Below are 12,921 nucleotides of genomic sequence, written 5' to 3'. Positions count from 1 at the left end.
AATATGCTTTTGTGAATGTTCTGTTCAAAGTGCTTAGTAATGAGGCAGACATAACTTTAACAAAAACATGTATTTATTTTAAAACCATATAAATATTGAGAATTCCAGAGAATACTCTTTCTTGGTTGGAGAAACTCCAAAGGCACAACCTCCATCCTCCGTGCATTTGATCAAGTATGGGCCTCCTGTCAATCCACTCCAGGGGGAACAATCAAGGTCTACTGTTAAGGAATGCAGTTGGGAGCATGTAGCATTCCTGTAGTATACGGCCCCTGTGTTTGTATCGGTGTGTGTGTGTCTAAAGGGGAGGAGTGGTAGGGGGTTGAGCACTGGAGGGAATACTTCCTTACATCTCAGCAGGCAGAGATATGGTCCCTGTTGAACCCCTCTCCCTTCCTCAACACTCCCTGTCACTCAAAAGGCAGCAGCACTGTCAGAAAAGCCCCTTGGAGCCTACAGCTCCTATAGTAAGTACATTTCACTCCTCACCCTCATAGACTAGGTGTGAAAGCTAGCATGCACTCTCTGACCTACATACAGACAAATCTTTTGTCTGGTTGGTAGGCAGCTAGACACCCAGGATTTGAGGTCAGAGACTCAGTACTAAAGCAGATGCATTCCCACTTTCCAATCATCTGGTTTACAGACCATGACTAATGCATGATGCCACTGAATGAGAGTTAGAAGACTAAACAGGTTTGACTCATATCCATTCCATTAGCTACAAGGAGATGAGCAATAGAGAACACACCAAATGTCATCAAGCCCCTCAGTGGGAGAGACAACGACCTCATCTCCTTTGATTTCCTGAACTGACTGAGCATGAATGGGAAACAGTTACAATAACCCTTTTCCTCTGAATAACAGCACTGCTCTTAACTACATTCTTAAGGCGTGAGATGGTTCCAGAAATATTATTCTAAAACTAAATATTCTGATAAAGATCAGTGCTGTGCTAATGAGATCAGTCCGTGTGAAGAGTATCCTGACAGATTCAGTGCATCACTTTTCAAAAGGATGCATTATACGTTTTTTCCCCCCAAACAAACTGACACCGGAGGCAAACAGCCTAGCAGAGTTAACTGAAACCAGCCCAGTGTGTGAGGGTAGAGGCCTCTCTCTCTCTGCTCCAGCAGGGACTGACTGGGGAGTTGGAGCAAGAGGCCGCTCTGCCTTTGGGGCTGATTGCCAAATGCCCCCTCCACACCCACCACCCCCTTCTCAAAACCAACTCAGCCCCCCTGCCATTCCAGCCCCCTCCAGCAGTGTCCGTGCTCCTTATTCCCTTGGGCCTGAAGCTCCAATCACAGATGCAGGCTGCTCCTTGGTTGCCTTCCCCTCCCCAGCCACTAGCGCTCTCTCATGCCCTCTCTCATTCCCTCCCTCTCTCACTCTGCCTGCGTGGTGCGCGCGGCTCCATTGTGGAGACTGGCTCTTGTACTCCAAGCGGTCCCAGCAGCTGCTTTCTCTCTTCTCACTCCTCAGGATTGGGGCTACAGCGTCTCTGGAACTCCTGGCCGTACTCATGGATCCATTTGTTAGCCACTGGAACAGGGCATGGACAACAGAGAGTGTGTGTTAGTGGTGTATGTCACACAGTAGTCAAACAAACATAAAATATAATATACAGGTCTGTAAAAAGGAGTCGTTAAATACTCACTGATCCGCTAAAAGTGTTGACAAACAGTTGTATATTCAAATGGGTCCCTTGTATATAGAGCCATCAATAATGGCAAATGGGGCCCGATTTCCTTGTTATAATCTTAGTTCAAATACATAAACATACAGTAAAAAGGTATATACTGTACTTGCTCCTGTAAATGTCTCTTAGATGCAGCTTCTCACAGTAATGACTAATACCCCTCTCTGTGCGTTTCCTTTAGCCTTGTCACTGACTGTGGGATCCAGGATGGAGTTAAATTACGTGGAATGGAGGCCCACATATTTAGCATCCCAGAGCAGTGCTCAGTACCTGACCTCCTCTCTATATCATCCCTAACTATCTGTCTAATGCAGTGCAGATGTGGCCCCGGGCTCCTGCTGTGACTTCAGTATGACAGACAGGGGCTACTGGAATAGACGTAGGGTTCTTAGCTTTCCACATCTGACACTGCTCACTGTGCCTGTATGCTTTTCTATAGGAACTATGTGGTGTTCCCGGTTGTCTCATTAAAGCCTCTTACCCCATTTGTCCCCAACAAGGACAGGGCAGCCAGCATGCAGAGTGTCCCCATCTCCTTGACCGTTCCGATGGAGGTTCCACCAGAAAAGGGCAGCATTCTGGAACACGAGAGACAATGGAAATGTTTCACTAAAAAACATAGGAAAGAAACATTTTAAATCGTGCCTGGATTTTGTGTGGGCCACTATCATGCCTGGAAATTGTATGGTCTTCTCCTCTACTTGACAATCCTAAGACATTATTCCTCCATAAAAAATATATTTTGTATACTTGTAAGTTAAAATCCCACGTGCATAGCTGTACTCCAAGTACAACATCTTTGACATGGATATGGGGCAGGAAGTGAAACCTTAATACAATCCAGGTTGAGAGGTTAAAACCTGGTGAGGTCCTGTGTCTTTTCAACAGCAGCTCATTTATTAAAACAAACACTACACTGTGGTTGCGTCCCAAATGGCATCAGATTCCCTATGTAATGTACTACTTTTGACTGGGCCCTGATCAAAAGTAGTACACTATAAAGGGAATTGGGTGCCATTTGGCTCCTCTTTTCTCAACAGGCCTACTGTCATAAGAACAGTACTACTCAACAGTACTACTCAAAACATCTTAAGAAATGATGTGACCTTTCTGAGGAAGGAATTTCTTATTATTCTTGATGCCATTTTAACAGAGTGAAGGCTTATGAGCGTACGTGTTCTGGCTTGAAGCAATTTCGATGGGTAAACAGAAGAAGATTAAGTATATGTCCCAAATAGCACCCTATTCCCTATATAGTGCATTACTTTTGACAAACAGCCGGGTAAAAAAAAGAAAGAGTCGTGCACTATGTAGGGAATAGGGTGCCATTTGGGACACATCCTAAGTTTAGCCAGCAGCTGACGTGTGCAGTTCATTTACCTCCAGAACAGGAACGCTGAAGTTAGCATGGATGAAGGCTGTGGACCCACCTGCGTCCACAGAGCTGAGCTGTGGAGGATGACAACATTCTCACCGAGTTGTGTCTAGTCTAGCCACTGTATGCACATGTCATAAAAAAGCCATCCGTGCCAGAATACGGAGTGTGGAGTTTGTCCAAAACTCACAAGCAGACAGTCTTTTCCATACCGCCTTAACTGGAAGTTTGACATTGGACTAAAATATCATTGCAATTTTCAATAAGATAATACTGAATTCTTATGCTGATACATTCAATCTAGCATACACTATCTCCAAAGATGCTTTTACTGGATTACCACAAAATGAGACAATCATGCACATATAATAAGATAACAAGATAAAACAAATTATTAACTTACGTATATCATGAAGGTTGCCACTCGATTCCCAGTGTTGAGCCTAAAAAGGGGGCTTGATGCTGACTGGTTATATGTAGGAAATAGTAATCATAAATATATAATGTCCTTCCTTACTTTACCGCCATAGACTATGGCTATGTCTCAAATGGTACCCTATTCCCCTATATAGAGCACTAATTTTGACCAGAGAACTATGGGCCCTGGTCAAAAGTAGTGTACTAGGGCAGTGGTTCCCAAACTGTGGGGTGCGCTCGGCAGGGGGGGCGGGTACCTTTCCCTCAAATAAGTTGTAATAGTAGAATGCACAAGGTGCAATTTCGAAATTGGGTAGTGAATCATCAGTTTTCCTCTTGTCTTGTCAGTGTGTTTGAGTGAAAAAGTTTAGGAACCCCTGTACTAGCAAATAGGATGGCGTTTGGGACACTACCCATCACTCAACACTAACACACAAAATGAGGATACACTATTGCATCAAGTGTTGATTAATGTAGTAAATGTTGGGTTTATTCAAGATATACTGTTCTAAATATAGAGAAACCCACTCACCGTTGCATGGTCAAAATGGGGTTCATAGTGTCCTCCAATCCCATAGTTTACCACTTGGAGGTACTCCGCATACGGAGGCTGCACATTGAGACTTGTGAGCAAGGTGATTCTCTGGTCCAGCCTCCCAATGATAGGGTGGGCTGTGTCCTTTAGCCATGCACTGAAAAACAAACCACAAACTCTCATAATACAGATCATGTTACTGTCTTGGTTTGAGCTCGACCAGATGCTCTTCTGACAGGTGATGTCATTCCTACGTGATGTGCAGACCTAAACCGATAAGTGCAGATACTCGTCTTGCTACCTAACGTAAGACAATGACGTACACTTCCTCTTCCACTGACACTGTAGGTTCTAGAGGTGTTCAGCCAATTTCCATTCAAAGGTTAAAGTTTATCCCACATTTAACTATCATACATTACATATAGCTAATAGGCCTGCAAATCCTGTGTGCACCATAAAATTAGCCCAAACATTTTATAGTGTTATACAGTATATTCACTGGTTGTTGTTCGGGTGCATTGTTCTGCTTGATGCTTTATTACTGCTGTAAGTGTTATGAGGAGGAACAGTAAACTGTACATTTAATAGTGGCATGTTTCTGATAGTAGTACCTCTTGCTGATGCGATACTCTGCAGTAGCCTGTTCCTCTCCAGATGCCACCACAGATCTCCTTAACTTATGGCACAAAAATAAAGAAAACTATCAATACTCAATTTTATACAGCAGTAACATTTTAAGATCAAACTGCAGGGATCTGTCTGACAAGAGAGACATTAATGATGTGAGGATAGAGAACAGAACATCCAAAAGTGCTCAGTAAATAAACATAATTTTTTGAATATGTTAAAACTGGCAACCGCAGTAATTTTCCAATGAAGCCATGCCTGACGAAAATACTTGACTGGCATTTCTATCTACGCTCTCTCTAAATACTTTGGACTAGACAGCTAATTCTAAACCATTGGAGCCAAGCATGAACACACAAATGCCATGCTCAGACAATGATGTATGTGCCTATGTGCTCAGGGCAAGGAGTGCTATGTGATCCAGGCTCCAAATGACTAATACTCCAGATGTTACTCCCAAATGGCAGCCTATTCCCTATATAGTGCACTACTTTTGTAGTGCACTATATAGGGAATAAGGTACTATTTGAGATGCAGGCCAGGCCTGGTTTTAATCACCCCACCAGAGTGCCATCAAATGTTGACATAATAATGAAATAAGTAGAGGGATTTCCATTTGAAGAAGGGGTGGAAAACCTGTTGAACAGTGCCAAAACCTCACACAATCTAGGAGATCATTTGGGTTACAGCATCTCGCCAGAAAAACTGAGTTAGCATAAACACTATTAGGATGATAGATATTTCTATGCTGCTGGCACAGGACAGACACAGTATTATTTTCCATTAGCTATTGAGATGAGAAGTCAGTTTTTACCCTCAACAATTTGGACCGTCGGTGGCACTCCGCCAAGGATCGGAAGTAATGTATCCTTTATTACTTTAACCTTTGCTTAATGGTTGGAACAATATCAACTATTCCTGCAATGGGTTTTTGAGAGATCCCTAAACCTCTCACTATTGTTCAACTTTTCCTAGATTGGGATCCGTACAAAGTAAAGTCAATTCAGTCAGATGTTCTTCTTGCAAACCAGCTTGATGGACATATTTGCGCTCTTTTTGGCATGTATGATCAGATTGTAAATATTTGTTAATATTCTCAAAATTGCAACCAGGTCACAGAACTGAGACTGAGATCACAAACATGCAAGAATAGAAAGATTACTATATGATAAAAATCATATCATAGCCTGCCAATATATTCTAAGGTGTAACTATTACTCGGGTGAAAAACTAGCACCTCAGTTCAGGGGCAGTCTAAGCGGCCAGACCACAAGGAAAAAAAGATGGCCGATGGGAAATTTCCAGAAATAACCGCTATCCCAGCAGAGCCAAAAGGAACACTGTTCGGTGTGTAGAGTCACTCTCCTGCACAATCTTTACTGGAGTCATAAAATAGGCCATTGACATGCAATACATTTAATAATACTTTTATCAGTTAAGTGATTTAAAAGACACTCCTCATTTTCAATTGACTTGGAATGTGGTAATCTCAATCAATGTTATGACAATGACATCTGAGGCCATATGTATCAAGTGTCTCAGAGTTGGATGGCTGATTTATGATCAGTTTTGCCTTATAGATCACAATCAACAAGACTGGATCGGGAGGACTGGATCTTAGATCAGCATTTCTTATCCGAGGCGTTTGATACATACTACACAAGATAGGCCTTTTCTGAGTAAAAGGGTTGATACCATGGCAGTAGATAGACACTCACCCCTGTCTGGGCGAGTTCCCTGATGCTCTCTGCCTCTGAGTCAGTGATGAAGCTGTGGTAGAGGACCACATAAGGCTGCAGGCTCAGCACCTCACGTCTGATTGGCTGCAGTAGCAACCCAGGACTGTCATTGTTGAAATAGTCACAGAAGAGCCGGGGGTTTTCATAATGCGTTGGCTGTGAGGAGAGAATGGCATCTGAAGTCCATTATTGGAGCCGAAACATGGAAAGAAAGAGGCAGTATTTTCTTTTCATCCTCAAAACTTGTATTTTAAAACTCTTAGCCAAGTCTCTGCACATTATTTGAAAACCACAACTGTTTTCCTCATATGGTGGCATACATTTAAAAGGACAGTATGATTTCTGTTGCTGTTTGGAGCATTTCTAAAAGTTAGCAAATGTATCACTCAATTGCTACCCCATATAGCTGGGTGGGTGGACAAGATTATAATATCATAGATGAGTATACCTGAGTACCCTGTGTCCGACATAGTCTCTCATAGGTGTTCCTTGTCCGTAGATAGGTGGTGTTGGGCCTCTTCAACCCAGTGTCAGTGCTCAGTAAGGGTGGACTGTCAACTAGCAGTCGCTCATACTTCTGTACATTCTTTAAAACTCTCCCGTTCATGGGATCTTCAGGAAGGGAATCATGTAAATACCATCAATGTGATACCATGAGTTTGGAGAAACAAATCACAGCGTGCAGTTGGTCAAATATGAACAAGCAAGCATGTTTCCTGGTCATTTTACAGGAAATGTATTTACTTTTATTAAAAGAGGCCTGAATTGTTAGGTCCAGGCCCACGTCTGCATTATGCACAGTAAGTATACAGTACTTCAGGGCTCAGCTACCATATGGGGAAGTAGGCTGACATACAAAACAGGCTGCCTCTATATAGTGTGGGAGAGTAGTGGGATGTTTTTATATGGAGTGGGGCAGTCCCACTCATTTCATATTTTTATGTTTATTGGACAGAATAAAGAGAAAGGAAGGAGTAGTGGATCGGAGTAAAACCCATGCTCGCATAGTATGTGTGATCCAGAGACAGCTGTTTAGACCGCTGGCCCACACCAGGCCACAGTATAGTGGAATGTTTTAATTGAACAGGCTTACCATGGTTCAACAACTCCTGAGAGAGACTCAGTGCATAGGAAATGTTTCCTGTCTGAAACAAAACAAAAAAGTTAAATTTTCATCAAAATGCTAAAAGAATCACATCTTCTCTAATTCTTTACATTTTTCAACCAATAGGTCTATCTATTTTGAAAAGAGTCAGAATAACTTGTATTTCTATGTGAAAAATAGACACCTTGAAGTGAGAAAAGGCCAGGTGATCCAGAGCATCTTCCAGAGTTCCCTCATTCTCTGGACTCCATTCCCCCCCTGCCCCTCGGAACAGACGCACTGACTCCTCCAGCCACTGCACTGAGTGGTAGTAGTCCTCCAGCTCATAGGCAACCTGCAATACAACAACAGGATGTTAGCATTAGAAAACAACAGAAAGATTTTATAATGACAAATTGAGTCACATTATTTTCCTGAACTTGGAAATGTTTATCTGTAATCAAAACTTCTGTTGGAAGGAAAGAGTAAACACCTTTTAAAGCATTATAAATATCATTCTCTCACAATCTAGAGCTGAAGAGAAGAGAGCCACGTAAAGTACATGTAGCACTATGATTGTTGATGGTGGCTGCGGCTTTGTACGCGCCCCGGAAATGTGAGAAATAAAGCTAACCCTTAGCTTACCCTGCTGGTTTTAACGACTGGGCTTTAGCTACCATAAAAGCGCAGTTGTAGAACTGTTACTGTATGCTGACTCACAACACCCCAAACAGAGCATCTGTGTAGCCTAGTGGTTAGAGCGTTGGACTAGTAACCGCAAGGTTGAGAGTTCAAACCCCCGACCTGACAAGGTACAAAATCTGTCGTTCTGCCCCTGAACAGGCAGTTAACCCACTGTTCCCAGGCCGTCATTGAAAATAAGAATTTGTTCTTAACTGACTTGCCTGGTTAAATAAAGGTAAAAAAAACATGATCACAGTCAGATAATCTTGGTGTTAACAAAAGTGAAGCAAACGCCCATACTCCACATTCTTATACTTCCATAAACAGAGATTATGATTTTCCACACTGTCTCTCCCACACAGTGCCCCTTGTGCACTGCCACTGTACATAAACAATAGGATCCATTGTGAAGTGACTCATCACGAGGAAGACTTTTCCGTGTCCCAAATGTTAACCTATTCTCTTTATTTGCACTACTCTTGACCAGGACATATAGAAATCTGGTCAAATGTAGTGCAGTAAATAGGGAATAGGCTGCCATATTGGATGCACATCATGCACCCTTTTCAAATTTGTCTGAGAGAGCACTCCGGTCTTGTCATTCTATATGAACCCCCCTGACACACAGGAAGAGGACTTTACTCCATCTCTAACCACAGAGTATGACAGGCTCAGAACAAAACTGTGTTTTATGGTATTCTGCTAATGCTAATTAGGGAAGCCAGATCTCCCAGCACCATCTGCCCAGCAGGCTAGCACTCTTCCTGTTACATGCTCTCCTCCTCTCCATGACTCCAACAGCACATCTCCAGTTGACACTTTACAGAGTGCAATGTGAGCAGAGATGACCTTTTGGTCACATCCCATAGTGAGCGGATGCCAAAAGGAAATTAAGTAAAATGAAAGTACACACCCTTTTCCAGAAGTGTGTACTTGTACAATACCCATCATGGATTTAAAAACATGGTATAGGATGAACTTAATGTCCCCAACAGGACATTTGGGAACTTAATGTCCCCAACAGGAAAATGGTATTGAACACACAATACTGCTTTATACTAAAGACACTGTACATGACACAATAACATAATACATACATTGTACATTACCCTTATCATACACACTTCTCATATAGCCACATACTGTACATAATACATATAGAACATTCCCTTATTTAGTCAGTGGAGTACTATTGCCGTTCAGGTATGATGGACATGGGAATGAATGAGCACTTATACCAGTTCATTTTACAAGTGGGATTTGTGTAATCTTTGGCTGGAGGGAGATTCCATCATTGTTAGATCCACACGAGACAGTGTGCAAGTGCACACTTCAGGAGACAAGTGGAGAATCAGGCACCGCCAGTGATTAAATGGGTGAGTTATTGGTGGCTTACCTTCCCAACCAGGAAGCAATCATCCCCAGAAAGAGGAACAGATACTGTGGGACTGTAGATGTCAATGGGGTTGCCGTCAGTGATCCTCTGGAAGTGACCTCTCACAAGTCCCCCCACTTGAAGGGCATACACATCCTGCAGCCTCATCAGCCCCTTGGCAGCCCCCTGAAGGTCCTCCAGTTTGGGCAAGCTGCCCTCCTTCTCCACCTCCTTGTAACCAGACCTGAAGTCTGAAACACAACAAGGGGGAATGAGTGGGAGTGAGGTAATGATAGGACACAAGAAGCGGGGGATGGAGCTTTGACAAACTTAGGTCCCAGGTGATGTCAGTTGAAAGGACCAGATGTGTTTTTAAAGAGTGTCGTAAAGGGAAACAACCTTGGGTGTTCTCTTGTGCTTCATCACTGTAGATCAGATTCAGCCACTCGGACTGCAAGCGCTTGATAAGAGTGAACGCCACCAAGGGGTTTGCCATAGCAGCTGATGGTCCACTGTACACCTCACTGTGCAAGTCTGACACCTTTGCATAAAACCTGCAGAAAGAGTCTACAAGTATTATACGTTTAGAGAGAATATATCCCCTTAAGGTTGATATCATGATAGGGGAGACAACCATGCAATGATATATGCATGAGGCTTTCCATGGACATTCTTCTCCTAAACTAGTATAGAACTCATCTTGAGTTTATGATAGGCTTCAGAACGAACATTAGTAAATTAGTCATTATAAATGTTACGTTTCTTCTAAAGTTACCTACACGGATGGAGGCGATTCATCGATGGCATATGTTCCACAAGGAATACAACGCCTTAAGTAAGACGGTAACAGTAGCCTATCATGAAATTGTATGGAATATAATAAAGGACACATAGCCCAAACTTAGAAACAATTATTTATCTCTATTTGTTCTCTGTCTCCCTCTAAAACCACCCACTCCGAAGCCTTAATAATTAAGCCTACAATATAAGTGGTAGTCTATCAAGCGTGCATCATGACAACATTCCCTGTCTGTTACTCACCTTTTTATGTCTTCAAGTCTCTCCGATTCGTGTTTGATGTAAGTTTCTAAATGATCAATAAGTTGTCTTTCAACATTGATGGCTTGTTTTACGTTCAATAATGACGTATACATCTCACCAAAAGATAACGGCATCAAAATTACACGGATTATAACACAGGCTGAGTAAATGGATTTGAAATAATATAGCATTTTGCGCGCGTATTATCCCCTCGATTATGTTTAAAATGTTGCCTATGCTTGTGCTAGATTTTTTGTAAACTCTAATCTACAATGGTTCTTACAGTCAATGTATAAAGTGTAGCGCAGTTTCTTGTTTGAAACCACTCAAACCTGTCCTACCGGAAAGCTGCGCTCGGTCCTGCCGTTCTGTGTAAATCTCTGCAATGTTCTTTCTCAACAGCGCGCGCCGGTCACACCTAAGACATACACTTTCACCACTTCACATGATCTGTCATCCGGATGAATAGTTCAACAATACCTATCTCATATATGAAGTTGCATGATTAATGAACAATCATATTACATTAGGTAGTTTAGGAAAACTGTATTTGCTTAAATGTATTGCAACAGTTTGCACTTTGGAATTGTGATGCATTGAATGTGCCCAGTCCCTGCCTTCCACTTATATAATAGTCGCGTTAAATTGCTTTATAATAACTCTGAATATCAAATAATCGAACCCTTATTGCTTTAGCTATCAATGTTTTAATTTCGCCAAAGGAACTGAACGTCTTCCTGTGGGCGCACATTGATCCAGTGCGATGAACCAAGTTGGACCACTTGATAAATATGGAATTATAGTGACATCTAGCGTAGTATATATCTCAAAGTATTTTAAAGCAATCTTTTCTATTCCAAACAAGCCTCTGTGTTTGAAGAAAAATGTACAGTTTTGTTAGATAGTAACCAACAAATCTAAGTTTTTAAAAGACACCAGCTTAATAATGACATAATGGCTGTCATCCAGCCAAGGTTATACTTTTTGAATGAACTAACATATACAGGCTACTAGTCTGTACATTGATTTGACAAGTGGCTCCGCTTCAGGACCAGTTCACTTGACCCTGGGCTTGGTGGCCAGGGCTCTGGGGCTGATCCTGTGTCTGTGTGAGCGGCACAAGACAGCTCTCCTCATGTAGCCCTTTAGGGACTCATCTCTCAGGCCGTAGATGAGCGGGCTGAGGAAGCGTGGCAGTAGGATGAAGCAGAAGTAGTTGAAGAAGGAGATGTGCTCCTGCAGCCAGCCGGCCTGCATACTGATGTGGCTCTCTGTGACCGGGTGGGTGAAGGCCATCATGCACAGCAGCAGCTGAAAGCCGTGGAGCAGCACTGTGTGCATGGCCTTGCCCACCGACGCCCGGTCCTGACGCATCTTCCTGGTCTCCAGCAGGATCCTCATGTAGGTGAACATGATGATGGCTGCCACCACAGCGAAGAACAGACCGTTGAGCGACACCTTGAACAGTGTCTGGACGGGGGATGAGTTGAGGACCATGGTTTTGCAGAGCACCGGGGTGGAAAGGACGTTCATGCCAGGCTGAGGCTCTCCCAGAGAGAAGTCCACAATGGGCAGGATGCAGCTGACCAGCCACAGGCTCAGGATGATGATCCAGATACGGTCAGCGCGCCAGGCAGCCGGGCGCTGCAGAGGGTAGAAGATGGCCACATAGCGCTCCAGGGACATAGCTGCCAGGATCAGAGGGGTGTTCTGGAAGGTGGAGGTGGAGAAGAAGAGTAGAGGTGCACAGTAAACGATGGCAAACTTCACATTGCCCATGACGAAGAGGAAGAGGAGGACAGAGGAGAGGAGCTGGAGAGTGTCGTTGATCAGCATGTAGGCAAACAGGATGTAGCGGGAGTTGTCCAGGAAATGTCTGTGGGAGGCGAATGTGTGCAGCATGACCACAATGCAGTAGAGGAAGATGCAGAAGAAGGGGATCACCACACACACCTTGATTATCACAGATAGGCTCTTCTGTGAGTTGGTGGCATTGCCTGGAAGGTTGGTCAGATTCTGCATTTTTCAATGTAGCCTGCTTGAGGAATGGTTGATGTCTGCAAATCTGAAATGTTGTGCAAAACAAAGACTTGATATGCACACAGAAACATTTATGACAATATACATGATCCCAAAGATGAATAAGATACCATGAACTAACCTCAACTTGTCCTCTGATGGAGAAAGTAAAGGTTTGGGAGGGATGGACTGTGGATTTTTATACATTTGTCTCCATAACATCACCATGATACAAAACATCTCTGGGAAGAGGCATTTCCTTATTCTAAATGTTTTGACAGTGTCTTGATTTCTCAAGGGATACATTCATTTCATTCCATTCT

The 12,921-nt window shown here is 43.0% G+C and overlaps 2 protein-coding genes across 4 annotated transcripts; both read right to left on the bottom strand.

The window, feature by feature from the left end:
* Positions 1 to 55: 55 nt before the first annotated feature.
* Positions 56 to 11,197, bottom strand: p4ha3 (prolyl 4-hydroxylase, alpha polypeptide III). Of its 3 annotated transcripts, none has more exons than XM_064984847.1 (13): positions 10,580 to 11,197; positions 9,938 to 10,092; positions 9,560 to 9,789; positions 7,685 to 7,834; positions 7,489 to 7,540; positions 6,844 to 7,007; positions 6,375 to 6,551; positions 4,641 to 4,705; positions 4,027 to 4,186; positions 3,481 to 3,543; positions 3,083 to 3,151; positions 2,184 to 2,280; positions 56 to 1,545 (listed from the first exon to the last, which is right to left on the bottom strand). In XM_064984847.1, the coding sequence occupies exons 1-13, from the start codon at positions 10,768 to 10,770 to the stop codon at positions 1,475 to 1,477; spliced, it is 1,644 nt and encodes a 547-aa protein (XP_064840919.1). In that variant the 5' UTR covers positions 10,771 to 11,197; the 3' UTR covers positions 56 to 1,474. The 3 variants fall into 3 exon arrangements, with proteins under 3 accessions (XP_064840919.1, XP_064840921.1, XP_064840920.1); XM_064984849.1 differs by having other exon boundaries at positions 10,921 to 11,194; XM_064984848.1 differs by having other exon boundaries at positions 9,938 to 10,105; positions 10,580 to 10,676.
* A 438-nt stretch (positions 11,198 to 11,635) lies between these two features.
* Positions 11,636 to 12,601, bottom strand: or95a1 (odorant receptor, family 95, subfamily A, member 1). Its single transcript, XM_064985541.1, has one exon. It carries the CDS (start codon positions 12,599 to 12,601, stop codon positions 11,636 to 11,638), a length of 966 nt encoding a protein of 321 aa, XP_064841613.1.
* Between the last annotated feature and the right edge of the window lie 320 nt (positions 12,602 to 12,921).

The sequence above is a fragment of the Oncorhynchus masou genome, chromosome 13 (assembly GCF_036934945.1).
Source record: "Oncorhynchus masou masou isolate Uvic2021 chromosome 13, UVic_Omas_1.1, whole genome shotgun sequence".
In the NCBI taxonomy this organism is placed as follows: Eukaryota; Metazoa; Chordata; class Actinopteri; order Salmoniformes; family Salmonidae; genus Oncorhynchus; species Oncorhynchus masou.
The sequence above is the reverse complement of the archived record's forward strand: the minus strand, read 5'-3'. Positions and strand labels throughout refer to the sequence as shown.